The sequence below is a fragment of the Nyctereutes procyonoides genome, unplaced genomic scaffold (genome assembly GCF_905146905.1).
Source record: "Nyctereutes procyonoides isolate TBG_1078 unplaced genomic scaffold, NYPRO_anot_genome, whole genome shotgun sequence".
Taxonomy (NCBI): domain Eukaryota; kingdom Metazoa; phylum Chordata; class Mammalia; order Carnivora; family Canidae; genus Nyctereutes; species Nyctereutes procyonoides.
This window is the reverse complement of record NW_026575036.1, coordinates 3,864,802-3,891,029: the sequence shown is the minus strand read 5'-3', so window position 1 is coordinate 3,891,029 and position 26,228 is coordinate 3,864,802. Positions and strand designations below refer to the sequence as shown.

The window sequence follows — 26,228 nt, the reverse complement described above, 5'->3', positions numbered from 1 at the left end:
TGCCCCCTCAATACCTCTGACATATATGCTATAGTTTTATTATTTATCAACTCTCTCCCCTGCTAGACTGTCAATTCTATGAAGACATTTAGAATGAGAGTAGTAGATGCTAAAAAAACATTTGAATAAACATACGTTTTAAACTGCTCTGTAAAACTTATATGATTAAACATTTTTAATTTTTTTTAAAGATTTTGTTTAGTTATTCATGAGAGACACACATAAAGAGGCAGAGACAGACAGAGGGAGAAGCAGGCTCCCCGCAGTGAGCCTGAGGCAGGACTTGAACCCTGGGATCAAGACCTGAACCAGAGGCAGATGCTCAACCACTGAGCTACCAAGGTGCCCCAAATTATATGATTTTTAAAACACATAATCACAGTTACCTTTTACCAGTCATTCTGATACATAACAAAGTTATGGGAAAAAAAATTACAGGCCTACAAGGCAAGCAGATAAAATACACCCAGGAAAATGACAAAACATCCATCTTGGCACACTACAGATTCACATTATTAACTTGCTGCTTGGGGACAGATGTTTATGAAACTCGAAATACATAGTTCATTGTTAGAAACCCATAAGACAAGTTAATAAAGCTGTGCATTAGGCTGATGAACTCAGCAATGAGAAAAATCATAAATGAGAAATAATTCTTTTATTATGCTTGCTATTTTTAAAATTTTTTATCATAAACTTGTTAAATATATTTATTTTCCCCTCATTTCTAAAATATATAGTGAAACTATCAAAAGAAAGTAAGTTGCATTAGATAGAGGTTATTTCTAGAAGTTTTTCTCATTATGCAACAAAATTCTGCTCCTACTATATACTGTGCTCATAGTTCACTAATACAAGTTAGAATGAACACAAGTGCAGATTTTGTCTAAAAGATTAAAAAAAGTAGAAGTAGTCATCAGTTATAGAGTATATGACAATTTTTTTTTTAAGATTTTATTTATTTATTCATGAGAGACACAGAGAGAAAGGCAGAGACACAGGCAGAAGGTGAAGCAGGTTCCCCACAGGGAGCCCGATGTGGGACTCAATCCCCAGACTCGGGATCATGTCCTGAGCTGAAGGCAGATGCTCAACCGCTGAGCCATCCAGGTGTCCCAGAATATGACAATTTAAAAGGAGTCACATTCTAATTTTAAATCCAACTTTGTTTATATAAAGCATATAATCAGAAACAGCTCATGAAATCCTATTTATTAAAAAATCATTTTCATCAAATAATACATTCTCTTACATTGCATTATTGGAAATGGTGACTTTTCTTGAAGTTATTTTAGAAAATGCACAGGTACACGCTGGCATAGGGTGATTTCACTGGATCACCCTGAATGGTTTCCCAGACAGACACTAAGCAGCTATGAGACCTTGGCAAGTCATCGATCCTGAGTACCTGTTCCATCAACTATAAAACTGAGGAAAACAGGACTTACTGCAAAGGATTGTGATGAGGGTTAAAAGAGCTAACAGATATAAGGACCTCAATAATTCACTAAGCCCATTTGAAGCGTTCGATAAATACTGCTCTTATTATATAAAACTAAGGGGACTGCATATACAAAATTCTTCATCTTCTGTCAAATGAAGAGTTTGAGTTCTAAGAGTTCTTCACTAGATTCTTCAAATGTTTCTAATCACGACATTCTTCTGTTTAGTTTGTCAAGCCTTACCTAAGTAACTGTCTTTCACCCAAAGGGTTTTATACACTGACAAGCAAAAGGTGGGTACTGATTATGTGCAGAATGAATGAACTCTCCAGGGGGGTCAGCTGGGCCTTTTCTTAGACTGGACGGCAGTCCAACTCCATCTGTCCCAACCTAGCTCCTTCCTTTCCCTGCCACAGGCAACGGTCCCACAAACACTCCGCAATAAGCCTCTTGCTTATTAATTTCCATCACAGAGCTCCCATCCTGGGGAACACAATCTGGGACAAGAACCCTAAGAATCTCAGTATCGACTGGATTCAAGTAACACTTTAGACTCCCCATTTCTACTTCAGCTTTAAAGACGTTTGGGCAAAAGACATAAACACATATAATTCCAGCTGGGTACATAACTTACAGACTGGAATATTATCACTAATTATCATTACCCAGAATACTTCAATACTTTGTTAATTGGTCCCCTGGTTTCTAGTTCAAGAGTTAGGGTGATTTTTCTAAAATGTGCATTTGATCCTAACATTATTTTTACATTTAAGACAGAGGTAAAACTCATTAGGATGGAAACAAATGTCTTTTGTGCCTCAATCTACTTTTTATAGCCTTTACTCCTGATATGTCTGCAGACATAACCTTCATTCTAGGAACATAAGCCTCACGTGTAACTTTACAAATATGCCATGCTCACTCATGCTTTGAGCATACTAAGTCCATTGTCTAGATCATCCTTCTTTCCTAAATCTTTTCTTGTACACTTGGTCAACACTCATTCAACATAACTGAATACTAACTATGACATTCTTTCTTAGAGTCCTTTAGCTAATCTGTGAGTTCCATGAAGAGAAGAGTTTATATTGTTCATTACTGTATCCTACTCTACTACCTAATAATACATCCGGTGCATCAAAAGTGCTCACTGCTATCTACCACCTAGTCTGAGCCATCCTCATTTCTATCTAATAACTCCTAACTAGTCTCTGCTTCCTTCCTTCCCTCCTCATAATTCATTTTCCAAGAGCAGCAGGAGTGAGCTTTCCACAATGTAAATCAAAGCAAATCATTCTTATACTGGAAAACATCCAATTTTCACCTTACAGTATTTTCAGTAAAACCGAAATTCTATAGAGTCTGACATTGGTGCAATCTTCATTCCTGCCACCTCTGTCCCTACTGCTAGCCCTCCAGCAGAGTGCACTGGTTTCCTTCTGCTCTTCCAAATGTTCCACTTTCCTACCTTAGAGCCTTTGCACTATTGCTCCCCCTGCCTACAGTACTATACTCACTCTGACTCTTCATCATTTAGATCTTGCTATCTAAAACATCTGCTCAGAGAACTGATCCAAAGATGTCTTTTCTCTTATGTCTGTCTTTCATATGATGACCTTTTTTTTCCCCGTAAGAGCACTTATCATAGTATTGTTTATTTATTTGAATTTATTTACTGTCTGACTTCTCTAGAATGTAAGCTTCATGAGAGTTTTCTTTCACTGTTTTGACAGTACCTGGAATGAAGCAGGTCCTGCTCAATAAATATCTGTTGAATAAATTAAGTCCCATGATAAGTTTTGTCAGTAGACTAAGAAATAGAGCAATCTAAAGTGTTCTGTCATAATATGCCTACTCCTTTGCAAAGAACAGTGGGAACTTGAGCTTCCATCTGGTATTGGCTGCTAACCTATTGTAAAAAATAGCAAATCACTTATTTTCTGTCTTTCCATATCTGTGAATTGTGGACTGATTTTTCAAAAACTTCTGACAGTGCACTGTGTATGTCAGTATAATAGACACTTGGAAAGATACAGAAGAAATGAATGGTGCTCCCGTATTCAGCATATAGGAGAAGAGATCTGTATAAGGAGAAAGGCCTGTGGTTAAGAGAAGTGCCTAGGTATAAATAAATTCCTGGCTCTGACACTTGCTAGTTGTGAGACTTCACGCAAGCAATATGACCTCACTGTCTTGTATGAACAGATTTCCTACCTTGTCAAGTGGCTATAAGGAAGAGATGAAATAGATCTTCTATGTTACATGCTCATCGTATAGTAAATGCTCAAAAAATTGCCAAGTATTATGATTAACTCACTAAAATCTTGTAGTTTTTATTTCAAATCTGGCATTTCCTGCGGATAATATAGTGAAAGTGTATAGTATCATACACTCATTTCCAACCATTTGAAGTACAGAAGTGAGTTAAATTATATTTCTTTACTTTTTATATTTTCTTCTTTTTTTTTTACATTGCTCCTGTCTGGTAAACTATACTAAAATAAATAAAGATATGATGTGTAAAAAGGATACGGTTAATAATAAAATGGAACCTCATATTCAACATGGCTTCTGAACTCAATATTTACATTTTAAAAATTAGGTTAAAAGTTTTTCTATTTTAATAAAGGTGGTAAGCAGCACCTTTCCATGAGTGACAACAGAAAATTACAAGGAATTCAGTGTTCTTTTTATTGTAAATTAACATTAAGGAATTTTACATGAGAAGTAGTAATAAACATTTTCTTGTTCTCATTTAAAGCTCTAAATAGGGGCAGCCCAGGTGGCTCAGTGGTTTAGCGCCACCTTCAGCCCAGGGTGTGATCCTGGAGACCCGGGATCAAGTCCCACATCTGGCTCCCTGCATGGAGCCTGCTTCTCCCTCTGCCTGTGTCTCTGTCTCTCTCTCTCCTCTCTCTGTATTCTCATGAATAAATAAGTAAAATCTTTAAAAAGAAAAAAAAAAGAAGCTCTAAATAGGGGGGAATCCCTGGGCAGTTTAGTGTTTTAGCACCTGCCTTCGGCCCAGGGTGTGATCCTGGGGTCCCAGGATTGAGTCCTACATCGGGCTCCCTGAATGGAGCCTGCTTCTCCCTCTGCCTGTGTCTCTGCCTCTCTCTCTCTCTCTCTCTCTGTGTCTGTCATGAATAAATAAAATCTTTTTTTTTAAAAAAATAAAGCTCTAAACAGACTATAAATAGACTACAAAAGAGGGAAGTACAAACTATAAGCTTAGAAATAAATAATGCCTGAGTTATATATAACTCCTGACATTCTGAAAGAGTGGGAAAATCTTTAAGGAAAATTGTAGAGTATAGCTGGCACTTAAACTAAAGATAATACCACAATTGCTGCCTGGTCAATATTTCTATGACAAAATGAAATTTTATAGATTTGGTTAATTCTCACTCAGCAATGCTTGTCAACCACAGTTTGCAGTGAGGGAAAAATAGACGATTACAATTCTAGTAACTTCAAATTTGAAGGTTAATATGAATTATATTGCTTTGATAGATGACCACAGAACTTCATTATATATTTTTTTTGTATAATCACAAAGTAAATTTTAAAATTGTTAATCGGTTCTAAAATCCTGTTATATCTTGTGATATACTTATCTAGAAGAGTTATAAATTATTAAACATGCTTTGACAATCTAATTCTTTAGTGACTGTTTCCAACTGGACTTTAAAGTAGGAAAGAGCTACTGTCCAGATTCATGATTTTATATTACAGTCAATGCAGATTTCTATGGAGAGCACAGCCTATGAAGACTTTTCTTTGTTAGCTACCAACTGTGTAATAGCTAACAGCTCCATATAGCACAGAGGAGAGACTTCCCTGGACTTTGTTTTAAAATTGTATTAATCAAGAACTTACTAACAAGAAAACATATTTAAAAAAGGAGTTTATGGTATCTATATAGGAGAAATGAAGATTATTACTCCATACCTAAGATAGTACCTTTATTTCCTCTCTACCAACATTAACAGCCTGGTATACCTGCCTTCGATAACTTTCTCCATGTATCAGGGAGGTTGTCATTGTTTAAAAAAAAGGGAGGGGGTGGCCAGGGAAGGTGGGGAATCATATTAAGTACATTTCTTCAGACTTTTTGCCAATACATCAGAGTCGTCTCTGATACTCTCAAGACATTTGCTGTGTGTTCAATGAATCAATAGCTGGATTTATTAACAAAGCTGACACATAAAAAGAATCTCATCAAACTAGTGACTTTTATCTACTAGGCGCTATTTCAAGGATAACATTACAGAGTGAAGATTCATATGCTTTTTTATACAACAAATAAAATTTACACAACCAAACTATAAAAATTGGACCAAACTCAGACTAATCTGCTTGAAGCACCATTGTACTGTCTTCAGACATACCTCACTTGCTCAGTATTACATATCGATGCAAAGAAGGTTTTTTGATACTGTTTATTGATAATAAAATAGCCAAAAGAATTGTAATGTGTATTTGTTTAAAGAAAGTATCTACTAAAAAAAAAAGTATCTACTAACATATTCTGTTGCAATTATGAAATAACACATTAAGACAGTTTATGGTAAACTCACCTCTATAATAAAAGAGACAAAGGTCAGAAAGCACGAACCAGCGTTTCTTCCATAGCTTCATGCCAGTACTGTCCTACATTAAATCAACACATTAAAGGATTTTTTTTCATTTCAGAAAATTCAAATTAATTTCTGATGCATTTCTTTAAAATAAGCTTTTAAGACAAGATATATTTCATATATTCTATAGAGAATACCTAACTAAAAAGCCAAAATATGGAGGCAGTTTTCTAGAACTTATGTAACATTAACATTAAGATATTTCCAACTATACAGGTCTCTGAAGAATAATACTGTCATGTAAGAAACACTGTTGAAGCGATCTGATTCAGTTTCAAATTTGTAAGCAATTTGGAATTTACTCTTCTGAACACACGTCTGCTAACATGAGGATAACGTAACCATGCAGCAAGCATTGTGCGTATTCTGGTAAGCCAAATTTAAGAAATATGTTAACCTTCAACAAGAATAATATGTGATTTGAAATTATCCCATAGGTACTGTGATTCAAAATGACTGTAAATAAAGGAAACTGAGCATACAAATACATTTCACAAACATTTTTTTCTTCTTACATATACGGTTTGGGTTCTGCTCACCTTGAAAAAGAGTGCCTCTTTGGCAGCTTTTTCTAAGTAATTCAGTTAATAAAAACACCAAGCTCAATCAAAATTACAATTTTAATAAAAATTACCTTCCCACATGCAATAAAGCAAAATTGTAAGAGAAAAGGAAACACACAAAGGCAAAAAAGAGGCCAGTATGGATGTGCATTAATAGTTCTTATTTATTTCTAGTTGTAACCATCTAAATACGATTTTAGAACTTACATAGGTAAAAATCTTAAAAAGAGCTGTCCTTGAAGTTGACAATTACACCATGGATTGAAAAAGATCTTTTTATTGGCATATGGTATTTTCAGTTTCCCAATAATATTCTTTAATGTAGATAATTTAAAACTTTAGACTTTTAAGTGACTGCAAATAAACTCTGTGAAAATCACACAGGTGTTAGAATATAAACACTCATGGTAGAGAAACTGGTTATACTCTTCCAATACAAATTAATCAAGGGAATCAAGAAACAAGAACAAAAGTCATTTTAAGGAAGTCCCATATCCTCTATTAGGCTCAATATTACATTAAGCTATTTGAACATACATAATTGGACTTATCAGAAAGACTAGTTAAAAAAATATTTCAGCTTGGAGAAGTTTAAATGTCAGTCAAAATACAGATGATTTTAAAATAAAAATTAAAAGTTGTATTCAAGTTATATACTCAAATCAACTCAGTGCACGCTGGCCAAACTAATCTGCTTCAATGATTGGGAATTCTCTGGATTTTAAGAGGGCCCTCTTTCAATATGTGTTTAGTTGTCACCCCAACTTTCAGATGGAACAATGTTTAATTAATCTTTCATAACAATTTCATTATGAACTTTAAGGACTATAATTATTAGGTATCTGAAAGCAATTAACAATATTTGAACAATCAGCACCATCAGCGACCTAATATTTAACTCACTTTGTGTCATCTATATATGTGTAGAATCAGAGACAGAACTAAGATAGAGGTCTTGAATTCTGAGTATATCGTCTCAGTTATCTAGTGGTCATTAAACTTGGAAATCCAGGTGCAAACCAGAAAGTAAAAAAGAAACAGCGTCTGAGGAGGAAAAATGGATGTCAAAAAGTCCAATGAACACACATCCTTACTAATTCCCAATGTACTGGTAAGGCTCCAATAAGTTTAGTTGTCAGGTTTTCCAAACAATAGAACAATATACACCCCAACTTCTTATTGGGGTGTCTGAGATTGATCCGTACTTAAGCAAATAGCAGATGAGTTAAGAAAAAGAAACAGCACACTTAGGACAGTAGTCTTGAGAGCCTAAAAGTAAAAATCTGAAAAAAATCTAAAAAATTTCAACGATGATCAGATTTATCTGTACTTTAAACAAAGAAGTATATAATTGTATATTTAATGATTTTTATAGGAATACAAAAATGAAAAAAAAAGGAATACAAAAATGAACAAGACCTATGCATGATTTTTCCCCCCACTTAAAGAGTATTTCTGCCTGGATAATTTTAGCATATTATTGCTAACATTTTCACATAGCATATATTTAATTTCAAATCTAGAAATACCTAGATTTATACAAACATACACAATCTCCGTTCTAAGTAATCATTACCTTTTCTTTCTTTACTGTTCCCCTAACAGTCCTCAGTGGTAATAAAAAGAATAGATGACTATAACACCTTCCTCATTTTATATAATTGTCCTAGGTACATTCAGCTGAAAAGGTCTCTTTTTATTCCATCTTTCTTTCACATTGAATAGAAAATAAACAAAAATACCTGTTTATAAAGCCAACCTCGTCTGACCACAGGTGCATTAGGATTCCTTTTAATTGAATTAGATCTCTTTCCAAAATTGTGAACTTTTTTTGAAGCCCGTGAAGTCTAAATAGAAAAAAGCAAAACAGAAAATTTATTATTAATAGGTGTTTATATTTCATCTTCATAATTTTATCTCTTCAGATTTCTCTGAAACTTGTAAGACTTAATCTTTTCAGGTGAATTACACCAATTCTACTGCCTTTTAGTACTTAATTCTTTCAAGTGTAAGAATTCTGCACAAAGAATTTTTTCCCCCAGGATATTACAAAGAATCACAAATTTTACAATCTGTCCTTTAAAATTGGGACATATAATTTTTTTTTGAGAGAGAGAGCGAGCATGCACCAGCCTGTGCACATGAGTTCAGAGGAGCTAAGAGAGGCGGTGGGGGTGGGGGGAGGCAGGGAGAGGAAAGAGAGAAAAAGAGACACCATGCCCAGCACAGAGCCCAGCATGGCTCAATTCCTTGACCCTGAGAACCTAATATGAGCTGAAACCAAGAGCCAGTCATTTAGGTGTCTGACTTTTGATTTCAGCTCAGGTCATGTTCTCAGGGTCCTTGGATCGAGCCCTGCATCAGGCTCCCTGCTCAGTGAGGAGTCTGCTTGAGGATTCTCTCCCTCCCTCCCTCTGGCCCCACCCCTGTTCTCTCTCTCTCTAAATAAATAAATAAATAAATAATAAATAAATAAATAAACAAACAAACAAATAAATAAATAAATCTCTAAAAATAAAACAGCACAATGTGTGGCAGTACTTTGTCCTACCTGCTATATAAATTGAATAAACCTTGGGTAAAAATGAACAAATCTTTAAGAATAAATGAAATGTAGGATTTTTTTCCTTGGTATCTGCATTTAATAGTGTTGTTTTACTTAGGGAAAGTAAACAGTGTCAAGTCAGGTGTCAAGAAAAATACTCAGATATAAAATACAGAACATATCACATCAAGTCTACAGGACCAAAAGGATGTGTTTAATATTATGTAGCATTTTCTCCTTTATGGGACCTCTGAACTTAGATGATACCAGACGGATGGTGTTTACTGTATTCTTAAAAGTATACATAAGGATACATAATCTTTTGAAATACTATTATGTTTAGCATGAAATTTATTTTGGCAGGAGTGGTAGTGGTAACCAACAAAAACAAAGAAGCTGAATTTGAGTTCTCTATAAAGGTAAGTGATATCAAAATATTTCTAATTTTTGACTTATCTAGAATCCAGCATATTTCACTAGAATTCTGTTTTTTGAAGTTTGTATTAGTATATAATAGAATGTTAAGAACCAATATGAACCACATTTTCCCCTAAGCATGTTTTGTTGATAAATTTTAACTTACTTTTGAACAGATACATGCTTCAACAGGATATAAAACTCAAATGGTATACCAGGACCTGTCTATTTCTCACCCCTGGGCTCCAGCACCCAAACAATCTCGTGAGGCAACCAACATCAACTGTGTGTATGTGTATATCTATTCATCTAAAATAATATGTCACAGGTCATTTTCTTTGTCAATAACTACAAGTACATTCCACTACTTCTGTTCCACTATTTCTTGGAGCTTATTACTATTTACAGGGTAGTCAATATACTATGCAAGAAAACTTTTTAACTTTTCAAAATCAGATATGAGAAAAATGGTGTCCTTTTTAAATTTTAATTAGCATTTTTCATATTATGAATGAGTTTGAACATCGTTTTCATATATATTTTTTTTAATTTTTATTTTTTTTTTTCGTTTTCATATATTTAACAGTAAAATTTTATTTTCTTTTCTGGGAAGTGATTTTACATAATTTTCCCATTTAAAAACTACACTATAATAAGCCTTTTCCTTAATGATTCATAGAAGTTCTTTAATTATAAAGGTATTATTGTTTGTTATATGAAATGTGGATACCATGCATGCATGATAATTATGTATGATTCAATCTCTTATTATTTTCTACTTTGATTTGTGGGTTTTATGTCTTATTTAGAAAGCCCATCTGCATTCTAAGTTTGTTTTTAAAAAGTCTTCCATTGTTTTTTGTAGTGCTTTTATAGTTTTGCTTTTAACATTTAAACACCAGGAAAGCATGGGTGGCTCAGTCAGCTAAGCATCTACTGCCTTTGGCTCAGGTCATGATCCTGGGGTCCTGGGATTGAGCTCCGTGTCCACCTGGGCTCCCTGCTCAGCGGGGAGCCTGCTTCTCCCTCTTCCTCCGCTGCTCCCCAACTTGTGCTCTCTCATTCTCTAATAAATAAATGAAATCTTAAAAAAAAAAAATGCCAGAAGACATTTCAATACCTGATCCATTTGGAAAATTTTTAGTGTAAAGTCTGAGGCACAGATCCAACTTTCCTTCCAGACAATGACTTACTAGCCAGCCTCAACTTATCTTTCATTTCTCTAGGTTTTGATTAAAATATATTAGTGAAGCACTCTAATGCTCAGTTATCCTACTAGCATTTTATGTTATGTAAGAATTAGAAATTATTTACAGTATTTGGAAATTTACATTAACTTGTAATCTACAAAATTTCATTTTAAAAACATTAAAACAAAAATTAAAAAAATGTTAAAATGAGCATTTAAAATAGATAACTGTCTATTATTCATTTCTTTACGATAACCATAATTTACTGTAATTGTTCTATTGTATCATTTTTTATTAAATAGAGATTATTCTTTTATTATCCCTTGATTCTCTCGCTATCCATTAATTTAGGAACTGAGAAGCAACTTTAAGGCAACTGTTTATTCAGATTTAGTAATCTATTTTCCAAGAGTGATATAATTTTCATATTAAAATTCTAAATTTAAAATATTAACACTGTGGCTTAAAGTATAAGAAGGAATATCTATGGATTTTTATAGACACAAAAATCTAATCTAGGACACATATATTAAACAATTAATATTTTTCTTTCTGATTATAAAGGAAAACCACCCACCTTTATTTCCATATGACTATGGCACTTACATAATGGATTCTAAATATGTCAGAGTCATCAAGCACACTGGCATATGGTTTCCCTTTGGCAGTAAGGGATTTTACGTTTATTTTTTTAAAAGACTGTCTGCTCAGGGGTGTCTGGGTGATTCAATTAAGTCTGACTTTTGATTTTAGCTCTAGTCATGATCTTGTGGTTATCTGGCTCCAAGCTCGGTGCAGAGTCTGCTTGAGATCCTCTCTCTCTCTGCCCCTATCTACCCTCCCTCTCTCTAAAATAAATGAATCTTAAAAAAAAAAAAAAGTCTGTCTGTTCAACCTAGGCATATGTAACAGTCAAAAAGAGGGATTTTTATGTCATTATATTAAACTGCATTAAAACTTCAGTTGATACAATAAATTGCCATTTTCCCACACAAATAGCCATTATATTTGTAAAATTATTCAAAATCTGAACTCTACAATATTTTTAAAAAGTCATTAAATTACTAAAATATAATATTAGTTTATATTCTATGCCATTGTTTAAGCTAATTACCTCAAATGTAATTAGGTTCATGTAGTAAAAATGAAATGATTATTCTATAATTCTAAGTCCATTAAAAGTAACAGTAATAGCTACTATCAATTATGCCAGTTATCAATAATTAACAGTAAGCAAAACAACTTACTCTGCCTACAGGGCTCATTGGATGCACTGCATAATCTGAAGTCATGTTATAGTTAGAAGCTTCATTTATCATGCTTATAGGTCGTTCCTTCTTTTCTTCAGATGTCATAGTTGCCACAGTCCTGAAAATATGTCAATGTTAAAACTTGCCATATATGCTAACTGCTTTACAATGAAACTTCCCTAGAGTTAACAATGCTGGTGTCTCACTTTTTCATTTGGATAGTTGGAGCTTAATAAGCTCTAGAGTCAGAATTTAACATGTTTAACTACTTTAAATAAAATTAACATTCGTGTTTATTTTAATAAGCACTATTACAGATATTCTACTTGGTCATCAAACTGGAAAACTGAAACTTCAGTTGTAAGATTAGCTATTCTAATACTGAAAAAAATAATGATATCAAGAACCATTTTTTTGTGAACAGATTTATAGCACAGAAAATATTTTCACACATATTTTATTTGATAGTTACAACAATCCTGAGAAAGGATAATTACCACTATCTGATTTAAGGATGAGAAAACTGAGTTCAAATTAGTTTCCTAATTTGACCAAGTTTATAGTTTCTCTGACCTTACATTTCAGACTCTTGAGCTTACTATATCTGTGCTTTAACTGTTGTAAAAACAGCTTCTAAGATTACATTCTTCATGAAAGAAAGCTTTATGTTATGTTCCTATGCCACCCACACTAAATAGATGGCTTTCTCTTACACTGGACTACAAATATCCAGATAAGAAAACTGTTAAATCGTACTATATTAAAAATATGGATAAGAGCAATCTTAACGCTAACACCATTTAAAATGAAGGCATTCCATGAAATTCTTTACTTACTGTTCATTCACTACAAAAATACAATTGTCCTGTGATGGCTGTCCGGTGACTGGATGTTTACAGGTCACTTTCCTTTCATTATGGCTAAAAGAAAAGAGAAAAAGAGAAAATGTATGTACTTCCATATCACAAATGTTTTTCTAATAGTCTGGTAGCAAAACAGTGCTTTCTTTACTGCAACGTTTGTGAATAAAAGAGATGAAATTCAAATCTTCAGGTGTTGAAATATCCAAATATAATACCCTTTCTACTATCTACCATGTATACACGTGTGTGAATGCTACTACAGTATTATCATACAGTTAAAGGCACCTTCTACCGCCCAAGCCTGACTTCAGTTCTTTCTTCTCATATTTTATAAATAAAGGGAAGTTGATTTTGCCATATGATCATTCATTTTACATCTGCAATAGGTGGGTCACAAAGAATAAGTATTTATCTACCTCCACTATTTTGTATCCTAATCTAGGCACATTATAGAGAACTCATAGCAAATTCATATATGGAAAAAATTAACAGTATTGCTATATGGGTACTAATAAAAAATAGTACCACAGGAAGAGTGATATTTTATGGTGTTGTTTTATTGAAGAATCTTCTTTTATTTCAAAGATTTTATTTATTTATTCATGAGAGACACACAGAGAGAGGCAGAAACATAGGCAGAGGGAGAAGTCGGCTTCCCACAGGGAGCCCAATGTGGGACTTGATCCCAGAACTCAGGGATCATACCCTGAGCCAAAGGCAGATAGATGCTCAACCACTGAGCCAACCAGGTGCCCCTATTAAAGAATCTTTACATAACTGAATAAACATTTAAGAAGACTTGTTTATTTTATGATACAGTTATACATATGCAGTGGGAAAGGTTATATCTTTCATTTAAAAACATTATGGTCATAGCTTGTTTTATTGCACCTCTCCATATTGTGCTTCGCAGATAATATGTTTTTTACAAATTGAAGGTTTGTGGTAATCCTGCATTGAGTTAATCTATTGGCACTGTTTTTCCAACAGCAGTTGCCTACTTCATGTCTATCACATTTTGGGAATTCTCACAATACTTCAAACTTTTTCGTTATTATTACATTTGTTATGATGATCTGTGATTAGTGATTGTGACTCACTAAAAGTCCAGATGATGGTTAGCATTTTTTAGCAATAAAACATTTTAAATTAAGGTATGTACATTATTTTTTCAGACATAATGTTATTGCAAACTTAATAGTGTAAACATAACTTTTATATGCACCAGGAAACCAAAAAATTCATTTCTCATCTTATTGCAATATTCGCCTTATGGCAGTGACAAACCAAACCTGCAATATCTCTAAAATATGCCTGTAGAAGAGTTTCATATTAGTGTCCTTGTAGATTTTACATTAATTTTATGTCAATATAATAATATCAACAGATAAAAGAAGATATATTGGATACTTTGAAGAAATACATTGAAGAACATAAATATATTCATATTTCATATGGATTTTAGTCATTGGTCTTCTAAAATCGAACACTAAGAGTTATATATAGTTTTACTTTGAGACATTGTGTTCTGAAAAGTGCTTGGACAATAAAAACATCAATTTAACTGAAAATAGCATCCACTTTAGGAAAAAGAATGTGCTCTTTTTAAACCATTCATTATTAAATATCTCCATCCCTTTAAATCCTTATCTAATGGGTACCCGTATCTATGTAGTGGTCAGGATATCGGAGTGGTCTCCTAGCCAGGTAACCATTGTGGGGCCATATTACTATAATTTAGAGCTTCCAGATATTAGGATTAGCATCTACTGTGTTCCTCCTAGGCAGCATGACAGAGCATAGGGAAATAATGCAATATACACAGGTTTATTTACTTTCTTTTTGCAATACTGGTTTTTATTGAAAGAATTTGTATACTTCTGTTCTATCTATCCCGCAACCAACACTGACTTTTTAATACTCGCAAGGAGAAACTTTAAGGAAAAAAAGATGCTATCCTTCATTTTTTATCATTATGGTATCCTAATTCCTATGCCAGGCTACTTTACCCCCTTTTGCCCCTCCGAATGTTCACTTTGACATAAACTGACATATATTTTTCAAGGCAAAGTGTATCTGCAGTATTTTTGTGTTTCTTAACCATTTAACGGTAAAACTATGCAACCGCTTTTATTAGTTCCCTATCTTTATTTTTATTTTTTTTGAAAGTTTTTTTGTGTTTATTTTTTTTAAGATTTTATTTATTTATTCATAGAGACACACAGAGAGAGAGAGAGAAAGGCAGAGACACAGGCAGAGGAAGAAGGAGGCTCCATGTAGGGAGCCTGACGTGGGACTCGATCCCAGGTTTCCAGGATCACACTCCAGGCTGCAGGCGGTGCTAAACCGCTGTGCCACTGGGGCTGCCCATCTATCTTTATTTTTACATGCCACTAACAAAGTTTCTGAGTGATCTTCTAATAAAGTCATTATCTACAAAACCCCCCTGCTTTTCATTGCTGGATTTTGTACAGTGAGGTATTTTTAGGAACATACGTGTTGTGTCATAACAAAACTGACTGTACACGTTACAAACTATTTCTATGCTGCTAAAAGTACATTTGAAAAAAAAATAGAAGTACATTTGAAACTTTAATAGAAAAGGTGCCATTTAAAAAAATCCTTGCCAGAAATTTTATGCTTTTCATGAACAAGAAGGAAAAACTGGAAAGGTATGATGATACACAAATTTGTGTTTCTAGAGGAATCCTTATTTATAAGGATTATAAATTTTATCTCTTTAGAAGAGATAAAATTCAGGTCTAGATATAAAACATGCTTATAGTCATAGAACAACTAACTAATCCCCATCTTGTCTTTGAGCTCTCTGTGGATTTTTAAGTCCTAACCTAAAAAACACGACACCCAGTATTCACCTACTCTTACTTCCTGACTACTGTGATGTTTTAAGATCTTATTTTTAGGTGATCTCTACATCCAGTGGGGGACTAACCTACAACTCTGATATCAAGAGTCGCATGCTCCACCCACTGAGCCAGCCAGGCACCCCTATCTGTGATGTTTTAATGTTCTAAAGTCTAGACCAGTGGATTTCAACTGGGAGTGATTTTATTTCCCAGGGGACATTTGGAAATGTCTAGTAATATTTTTGAATGTCACAACTGGGACTGGTATCTGGTGGGTAGTGGCCAGGATGCCAATAATGTCTTAAAACGCACAGGAAAGCTTTCCACAGGAAGAAAGTATGAAGCCTAAAATGTCAATAGTGTGAGGTTAAGTTAAGCCTAACTTAGACCATCATAGCCTTCTAACAATGAACTCCGCTGAATGAGCCACATTTATTATTTCTTTGTGTTCCTGTCTTTCTCTAGGGACAACAGAGGCAGCAGGAAATAATGGCAGTTGAGAGCACAGGTTCTGTTATCAGACCACCCAATCCTGAATCCAAGCTCTGGCCTCTCACTGTTAGGTATCTAAATTACCTTTCTACACCTTAGTTTCCTCATTTTAGTACTAATAGCTGGGTCACAGGTTGTTAGTTTATTTTTTTCACAACTGCTCTAGCAGTGAACAGAACATAAAAATCTTTCCCTTCATGAAACTTACTTTATAGTGGAGATGTTTATGAGGATAAAAAGGGTGAGCAGTATAAATAACAGCCCGAGATAGAATAAGTCATTGATAAGTCATTGATAATTGTTACTTTAATTGTGAACTAAGGACTTTCAGCATGTCATTGTCATGAGATTACTGTTCCGTCAACTATTTACATTTAAACAGTTTAAATTAGTACTCACCCAGTAAGTCATCTTCATCCATCATTTTTTGCTTTCTACATTTTTATCCACAGGTCAACTGCAGTGATGATCCTTCTGACCTATCCCCCAGAAAGTCACTGGTAGCCTAATGCTCTGTCACAATACCGGTGTCATTCACCTCACTTCATCTTATCATATAGGCATCTAATGAACTTACATCATCAAAAGAACAAGGGTGAGTACAGTACAAAATATTTTGAGAGAGGCCATACTCACATAACTTCTGTTAGCGTAGATGGTTTTAACTGCTCTACTTTATTATTAGTTATTTTTGTTAATCTCTTACTGTGCCTAATTTATAAACTAAACTCTACCATAGGTATGTATGTACAGGAAAAAACATATAGTATGTATAGGGTTTGGTACTATCTGTGTTCTTAGGCATCCTCTAGGGGCCTTAGACTGTATTCCCTGCAGAGTATGAAGGGGCTACTAAACTCAGTATTTATCGTAAAAGAATAAAGTTGTAATCTCTTTTGGTTTTCATGCTTCTGGTAAATGTTTCTGCCCCTAATATGTCAAAAAGACAGATGAGAAAAGTAATTCTAATATAAAAGTTCCAAAGAAAGATTAGCTGTGTTTTTATGGTAGCAAACGCAGTATGTGAGAAGGTTCTTAAATTGTTACAAACAACACTTAAAAAAAGATGGACCCAAATATTCCAGAGAGTTCAGGGCCGAAGGAAATAGGTCATATTCATTAGCTCAATCTGAGGATCATGCACTATCAAAAGTTCTGATAAAAGGGTTGAATCAATGCCATTTTTAAAAAGATATCAAGAAATTGACAAATAGCAATACAAATTGCTTGTTCTTTGGCATTATGCCTTCTTCAATATTACCAGATATGTAATTTAGTAAACTAGAAGATCAAATGCACGACCTGCTTATTTAAAACCTCCATGGAACTACTTCACTCAATAATAATTTAGTTTTAAAAGATCTTAAGATGAATAAATTAGTATGTGAATAAAATGGTATAATAAAATTATATCAGATGATATAAATAAATTAAAAATGACATTGTCTGCTGGAGATAGAATATCCTACCTTATTCCTTTTCAAATCTTGTGTTAGTGAATCAAATAATACATCATGTAGGTAACTGTACTGGAAAATCTGGATGAGGCTGAGCCATTTTAAACAATACTGAAATTTCTAGCAGCCTACATAAAAAGGGAAAGCTGATAAACTACATTGCACCTATAGACGTGTTATGGGAACAGAGCAATTTACTGGTTTGAGTCAACTCTTAGTGGCAGGTGCTTTTATACGAAGAGTAAGTTAAACTCTATGGTAGCACCCTAAAGGTAGTTGGTATTTGTGTCCCTTTCCAGGGTCACTGGAGCAAGACATTTTTTTGTTCAGTCCACATTGCTAGTTTTCCTTCGGCAGGAGACTTCTAAGGGAAGATGCCAATGACATCACTAAGGCAATACTCCCTTCTGCACACTAAGTAGATGCATAAAATGCACAAAATGGCACATTTCATATAGAAACCTCAATAAAATTATGGGTTTAGAAAGAGGAAAAAAGATTTTTAAAATCGGATTGTGTGTGCTGCACTGAGTTGTAGGAGTTCTTCATATATTTTGGGGATTAACCTTATCAAATATATGATTTGCAAATATTTCCTCACTTGGTTGGTTGCCTTTTCATTTTGTTGTACAGAAACTTTTTAGTTTGTTAGTCCCACTACTTACGCTTCTGTAGCTTTTGCTTTTGGCATCAGAAAAAAAATTATTATTTTGGCCAACTAATAGCAATGTTCTGGATACTTCTTAATATTGTTAATTTTCTCCTCCAGGAATACTTTGTTTGCCTGTGTGTGTGTGTTTGTGTGTGTGTGTGTGTTAACACCTTTGTTTCATGGCTAATTTCAATAACTGCTTTAATACAAAATCCATTCTTTTTTTAAATTTAAGAAACATCAAAATTGCTATTAACATTGTCAATAACAACCAATATAATTCTTCCAACTAATGCATTTGACAAAGCACAGTTTAGCAGTGTTTTATATGTGTAGCTGTGGTGATAACATTGACATTTATCCACTGTGCACAACATTTATGTAGTTTTAGAAAACTGTCTCTTACTAAACTCAGATGCAAACCCATTTGTATGATTTTTTTTGTATGATTTTTTCTGAATCATATGTTTTCCTTATGGGGAAGAAAGGATTCAATTTAGTATAAGAATATAGGATATCGTAGTGGTTTGGCAGTTCTTCTGGCAACTCTGGCAATGAAGCTACTATCATGACTTATACTTTTACAAGGACTCAACCCATAAAAAGTGCCACACATTCACAATGCTGTTAGATGGGAGCAAAGAAGAAGAGATGTGGGAACTACGGATGCTATTTAATTCTTAAATTAGTCTGAAAACTATAGACCAAACAGCTCAAATGTGTACTTATAACTTTTATTTTTAGTATCCTTCTACTTAAAACAAAAAGGAATACTGTACATTCTCAATTTACCCTTGGCTTCAGTACACTTTCAGATAAAAACACTCTCCAGCTTGTTTTAAAATTGAAGAGCTTTTATCACTAGAACCCATATAGCCTTATCACTTTGAGACAGTTTCATATTAGGTTTTAAAAACATGTTTGTAGCAGTGAGTTAGTTATTAAATCAACTGGTTCTAAGGTAGTTCACAGTAATTTTTAAAATATTGTTAAATGTTAAGTTTGTTAATGTTTTATAGAGATAACTACTTTGTTTTTCTTTTAATAAAAAGGAGAAAATGTTATGTTGAAATCTGACTGCCACAATGACTATGTCTGCAATTTATTTTTAAACTGAAAATATGCTGGCATGGGAAACTGTGCCTACAGTTAAAGGCAATGTTTTAAGAACAAAAGAAAAACACTACAAGTGCCTTGCTTTTCTTGAGAGGCTCAGTTCTTAAACCTTAGTTATGTGAAGAAATAACCACTGAGTTAGCAATCTACAAGGCTGTAATTTTTTTTTTTTTGCAAAACATGAAAAGTATATATTTCCTTTTCTCGCATTTCGTTCTAAATACCATTTGCCTTTAACTTAGAACTAACTGCTTCCAGACATCCTGCCCAAACTTCAGTGATTCATTTACCCACCATCTCCTTAAGGTCTTAACTCTTTATCTTCTGCTCTCCTCTCTCCTCTCAGCATTTAGAAAAATGGGTCATCTCCAATTTGGGGAGGGGGTTAAAAAAGAAAGGATTTCTCAGCTGTGAGTACCTCGCTCATCCTCATTCCCAGCAGTTAGAATTAAAATCATTACCTTAACGATCGCTATATTTTAAGCATGACAGTGAGTGTGGCTCACACACTCAGTTGTCACACCTGTACTTATGATCCTCACAGAGACCCTTGGGAGGTATAACTATCTTCACTTTACCAACGAATAAACGGAGGCTCATAGCATTTATAAAATTGACAAAGTCACACTGCTCGCAACAAGGTCATAAGGAAGAAGCAGCCCTGAGGCCTGGACCTAAGCTGTGTCCTTTCAGATCCCCACCTTTCAAACCTGCCCCTGTCTTGACTCTTCTCTGGGCCAATGCGACTTTTCAGTTCTGCCCTACATCTTCTGTTTCTGCTCAATGGTACTAAAATGAAACACTATACCTTCCTTAGAGGTCCTTCCCCTCTTCTGCAGACCAGGGACACACCTTCTCCCTCACCGCTTCTCGTCTTGCCTCCTTCCACCTCACTGCCTAGCATCACCCCAAGACCAAGTCTATCTGAAGCACTGTAATCAAACTTTTCTCAATTCCATCTTAATTTTAGATTTCCCATTTCTCTTCTATCTTCCTATTCTCTAAGGCTATACAATCATTTCCCACTCTTAGATGCTCAGACAAAATTATCACAACATAAACATAAACGTGGTCACACACTTCTCAATTATAACAGGTACCAAAGAATTTAAGTACAGATAGCAGCAACTGTAAAGCCTGGGTTTTACAAAAGCATCCCAAAGGAACTGAAAATTTTGCTTTTCCCAGTGGGAAAATATGAATGTGATGTAATGCTGCAAGTACAGAGATGAAAGCATTATTACAGAGTAAGAACAATAAAGAATTAAAAATATAAGGGCTCACATACAAATTCAACTGTTTTAGTTTTGGGTTGCTTATAATTTCTAAATCACCTTTTAAACAAAACCTCAAATAAAACCAACATACTCATTTACAATCTATAAACACTTTTTAGTAGATTTTAAATAATTTTGGAAGTAATGCAAGAATAATTCAATCAACCCCATGCTAGCTATAAACAAAATTTACCTATCACAGTAATGACTACTACATATTCTGAATGTTATGGCAAGGTTACATTTTAGATCACTTGATAAATTACATTATAAGCAAAAAAAACTCTAAACAATTGAGATAATTCTTTCACTCCTAGGTCATTTGAGTGACTCTACGAAGCTTTTAAATGGGAAGGTTAAATGGCATTTAATGGTTAAAATAAATATGATTCTTAGAATAAACACACTAACCCACAAAAGTAATTTCTTGCCAAGTATTCAAGAAAGTCACAATTCTGGTTGCTACCCAGAAATCACCCTATGAGAATATACAACTAAAGACATCTATCTCTATCACTGTCCTAGTTCAGGCTCTTATGTCCCAAAGACTCTTTAACAGCTTTCAAATTCACATTTTAAGTAGGTTCTCTTCTATTTAGACCATCCTCCTCATTGAACCTTAATTTTTTTTTTTTTTTTTTTTGGTAAAATGGGAACCAAAAGCCAAACAACAATAACAAATCCTACCCCAAAGGACTTTTGCAAGAATCAAGTACTTGGTAGCACAAGGCTGTATTACCTGGACTTAACAAAGTACTCACTAAATATTAGCTAAATTTGAATGTGCTAGGAGAGATTTCTTGAAAAGTTAAAATGTTATTTCCTTGCTTTACAAAGTTGCTGGCTCTCTGCTCTGTCTTAAATGTGAAGTACACTGGTTGGCATAGGACTATAATTTAATGAATGAGAAACCTGATAATTTGATCTAAAGTTAAAGTCTACCAGTTAAATAATCTATGCAAAAATGCATTTGTAAAGCCACCTAAGGGAACAAAAATGATCACAGGGGATATTATAGTGGTTTAAAAGAATACTTATTTAAAAAGTTACAGTCACTTTTATAAAAAAGCTTTATTTGCAAAAGTCTAATGGAGTTTTTAAGTAAATCTAAGCGGAACTCCAACTCAGAAGCTTGTCAGTAGTTAGAATATTCATCTTAGCATTTAAAAGCAGTAACGTGGTATTCAAAAATATATAACCTGGAATTGCATTAATTCAGGCAATTCTTTTTTTTTTTTTTAAGATTTATTTATTCATTCAGAGAGAGCGAAGAAAGAGGCAGAGACACAGGCAGAGGGAGAAGCAGGCTCCCTGCAGGAAGCCCGATGTGGGACTCGATCCTGGGTCTCCAGGATCACACCCGGGCTGCAGGCGGCGCTAAACCGTTGCGCCACTGGGGCTGCCCAATTCAGGCAATTCTAGTACACCCTAATGAACCCCAATTGCTAATGCTTTATTATAACATGCATTAAATAGAAGTTTACTATATCACTGGTAAGGAAGCAAACAACAAACTAGAAAAGGTTGAATTTAAGCACTATCTCTTCTGTATGTGGTCATATAACACCTTTAAAAAGTTAACCAAATTCTAACCTACACATAAAGAACCACATAATTTCCAGATCCAGTTATTTTATTGTAAATGAAACATTCTTTCCAATCATCAAATTGACAGGATAGCTCAATTCAAACGGAAAAAAAAATCAGTAATCACTGAATTTTACATTTACATTTTATCATTGAATAGTATTTAGTCATTTTGATATTACATGAGTTTTATCTGAACAATCACTTCAAGAACAAAAAGGTTACTAATAAGTCAAACAATACCTGTATGAAACAAAGATTTTGTAAACAAACAATAAAAGGGTAGCTTTTCTTTCAAAATGGTTATATTTTTGTGTAACTTAAATACTTCATTCAATATGAGACAGGCACTGGTGACACAGCCTTAGTAACATTATAAACAAACAAACAGAGTCATAGAACCATAATCAAAATACAAGAAGGGGAAGCAATTAGGGACTGATCTTGCTTATTAGCAAGGGGAAGAGGAGGGAAGATGTCACAGAAGTGGCTGCCATTTGAATTGAGCCTCAAGATCAGGAGTGGCCAGTCAGATGTGGCTAGAATTTAGCACAGATTGAAAGGAGGGGGTATAGAAATGGGGCAGAAAATCTACGCTTTGAGTAACAACATACTTACATATAAGACATTTACTATTTAAGTTTTGTAGCAATGTATCTGCTTCATTCTTCAGAGCAAATATATTTTTTATAACTCTGAAAAGGTTCAATGCACTTATGTGATGCACATAGCACTTAATTAAGATTCTATTTAGTGAATAAATCACTATCCCTGAGTACTGAGAAATTTCTCACTTACAGATTGAGGCGGGAGTGGGACAGAAATCTGACCCAGAATGGCAGGGTAAAGCCCACTTCTTAGAGTAGAGCAACCAATGAAATCAGTGGTCACTGCTGGCCATGGTGATGGCAGTACTGTACTCTAGAGACACATTTTCTTCTAAAAGAGTACCATGCTATATTGGTTTGAGAACTAGTAGGTTTTCATAATCATAGTGAAAATGAAATCCCTCTAATACAAGGATCAAGGAACTCTCCTCATTCATTTAACTTGCTTAATCAATGCACAAAGTTTTGTACCACACACCACTGGAAACAAATATACGTTCAGAACCATTAGTAGCTTAAAGAATACAATTTCATCTGAGTTTTACTGAGCTAAATTTCAAAAAAGAAAAGCACAATTATACTTTTCCATCAGGCTTCAGTATTGATGGAAAGAGGTCCTTAAAGCATACCTTATTCATCAGAAAACAGACAAGTTCTTTATTCTCTGCTGCTTTAGACTTCAGTAAAACTTTTATGTCAATTTCAGGTTATTTTCCTGCTGCAGTTCTGCTCATCACCACCACCCCACCCCCCAGCTTTTTGGCCAGATTTAATTTCCTGTTCATACAAAGAAGTTTAAGTAATTTCCCGTCACTTGAACTTCAGTAGCATTTAAGCCAATGACCTCTGATGTCATAGTGCCTCAAAAACATCTTTGTTTAAAATGTATACTGAATATATTCCAATTCATCGTTACTATAGTAACTTTCTGATTAAGTTTAAAATACAGGCTATTTTAAAACCATGTTAAAATATTTTAAGATAAATTTTTAAAGGGAATACAAATATTCATGAGTTCTCCATATACTTAAATTTTCTGGCTTTGGGCAGAATTTTCAGCTTCCAGTTGAAAATTTTGCAACTCAAGGGAAAAACCGGGCATCTTAAATTAAGGCTGTCAAGTCAAATAAAGTGAACTTGAGACCCTACTTCTCTTATTTCTATGCTTCCAAATGCAGAAGTATAATGTGTACTAGGAATCATATATGAGGTAGTGATTGCAAATTCCTTAAATTTGATGTTTTGTACATTCACATAGAAAAAGAGGACTTAGATAATTTCCTTTCAATACTTAATCATGTAATTCACACAAAAAATATAGAAGGCATCTTATTCATTCAGAAAATTGATGTGAAAATATTTAAAATATTAAGAATTTCCATATTGCCCTTTCCTTAACTAGACTTAAAAAAGTAGAAAGTGCCTATTCTTTAAGAGAAAACTTTGAAAATTCTTCTAAAGAACCTTGAAATCACAAGGCTGGTACTGAATCCACATTAAAAGAATTACACCAGAAATGCCAAAATATAAAGGACTTTAAAGGCTTCAGTTTATACCATACAAAGAGTATGAAATTAAAATAATACCATTTATCTCCTCAAAATGGAGAAGAAAGTTAAAAGCAAAATAGCCACAAAAAATTTTCCCAACCTAACCACTCCTTAAATTAATGCCTTCAAAACAACTAAATCAATATACAGAGTGAAACTCAAAGAAACCTGAATATTATTAACAAATATAAATCTTTTAAGGCATACTGCCCAGCTTTTATAACCAATGGCAGTACTAACTTTATATAATAATCTCCTACCATTATATTGCTTTCAAATTTTAAGTTAATGAGGATTCCTATATTGAATCACATTACTGCAACAGTCCAAATAGTTAACTTAAATAAATAGCAGCTTCGACCAATTGTTAAACTAGTATTAATATACATTTTAGTAAAAACATTATGTAATGAAAACTGTTAACATCTCCACAGGAATATCTGAGAATTATCCATTTAGTTCTCTTTAAGGACAAAAAAAAAAAAAAAAAAAAGGCCCAAAGCACAAGCTTCTCTTTGAGTAAGCTAAAAAATAAACAGGATAAATGTAAAAAACTTTCATTAAAATCTTTAGGCTTTAAAGCAATATGCAGCTACTATGCATTTATGTAGCTTAAAGTTAAGGAAGAGACTAAAAAGAATAATACATTTTAAAATGCCCACATCATTTGAAAACCTAATGATGTACAGTATTTATATTTTTACAGAAATACAATAGTTCGGTTATAGAAACATTTATGTCAATTTTGTACACTAGGAACTATGCCTGGCACCAGGGCTACAAGGACTACCTCCCACAGGATCATTATCTGAGAAAAAAGTCCTAATGCTCATGTAGCCATGATTTATTTATTATTAATACATAAATATATAAAAGTAACAAGAATTACTCACCAGCCTTCATCAAAATAATTTTTGTGAACAGACATTCAACTATTGGCAAAAAAGACACCGGAATAAAAACCAGACTCAACTCCTTTGTCTCTGAGCTGCTCCCAAATGAGCACTGTGGGGACTAAGCACTAAGAAAATGCACTGTGGCTGTCAGGCCAGCCTGCCACTCTGCAAGTCTGACGCCGGGATGACATCACGCACCAACATGTCACTGCAGCCGCATATTCAGGCAGCTTCTCCAGGAAGAATTTGTTGTGATTATGCATGCCTTCCAGCCATAAGAGTGAAATATGCTTTCAATTCTCTCTAAAGTTGGCATATGGCAGAGGGTAAAATATCAGCATCTATGGTTGCAAACAACTCTTGAAGAAAACATCCCATTAGTAGTTTTAAAAAACCTTAGCTCAAAATAAATAGACATTTCCTATATCTAGCAGATCAATTTAAATGACTCCTCTAAAAATATTTTTGTTGTTATTATTTCCAAAGTTGATACATACTTATTTCAAAAATTCAACCAACAGGGATGCCTAGGTGGCTCAGTGGTTGAGTGTCTGCCTTCAGCTCAGGGCGTGATCCCGGGGTCCTGGGGTTGAGTCCCGCACATCAGGCTCCCTGCGTGGAAGCCTGCTTCACCTCCCTCTGCCTAGGTCTCTGCCTCTCTCTGTGTCTCTCATGAATAAATAAATAAAATCTTAAAAAAAAAATTCAACCAATAAAAGTATAAAGTTAAAATTGCCTGGTGTTCAACCACCCAGAAATGACAATGGCGGCTTAGATTTTTTTTTAAAGATTTATTTTTATTTATTTATGATAGAC

The 26,228-nt window shown here is 34.0% G+C and overlaps 1 protein-coding gene across 9 annotated transcripts in view; it reads right to left on the bottom strand.

Moving 5' to 3' along the window:
- Positions 1–26,228, bottom strand: part of PLEKHA5 (pleckstrin homology domain containing A5) — a 241,028-nt gene that overhangs the window by 90,615 nt on the left and 124,185 nt on the right. For 8 of the 9 annotated variants that reach the window (XM_055318819.1, XM_055318807.1, XM_055318808.1 and 5 more), the window contains 4 exons: positions 12,884–12,967; positions 12,045–12,165; positions 8,388–8,492; positions 6,023–6,095 (listed from right to left, as the gene is read on the bottom strand). In XM_055318819.1, the coding sequence (XP_055174794.1) occupies positions 6,023–6,095; positions 8,388–8,492; positions 12,045–12,165; positions 12,884–12,967 (383 nt within the window). Of the gene's footprint in view, positions 1–6,022; positions 6,096–8,387; positions 8,493–12,044; positions 12,166–12,883; positions 12,968–25,409; positions 25,515–26,228 lie in introns of those variants that run through there. The other variant, XM_055318810.1, reaches the window with a different exon arrangement.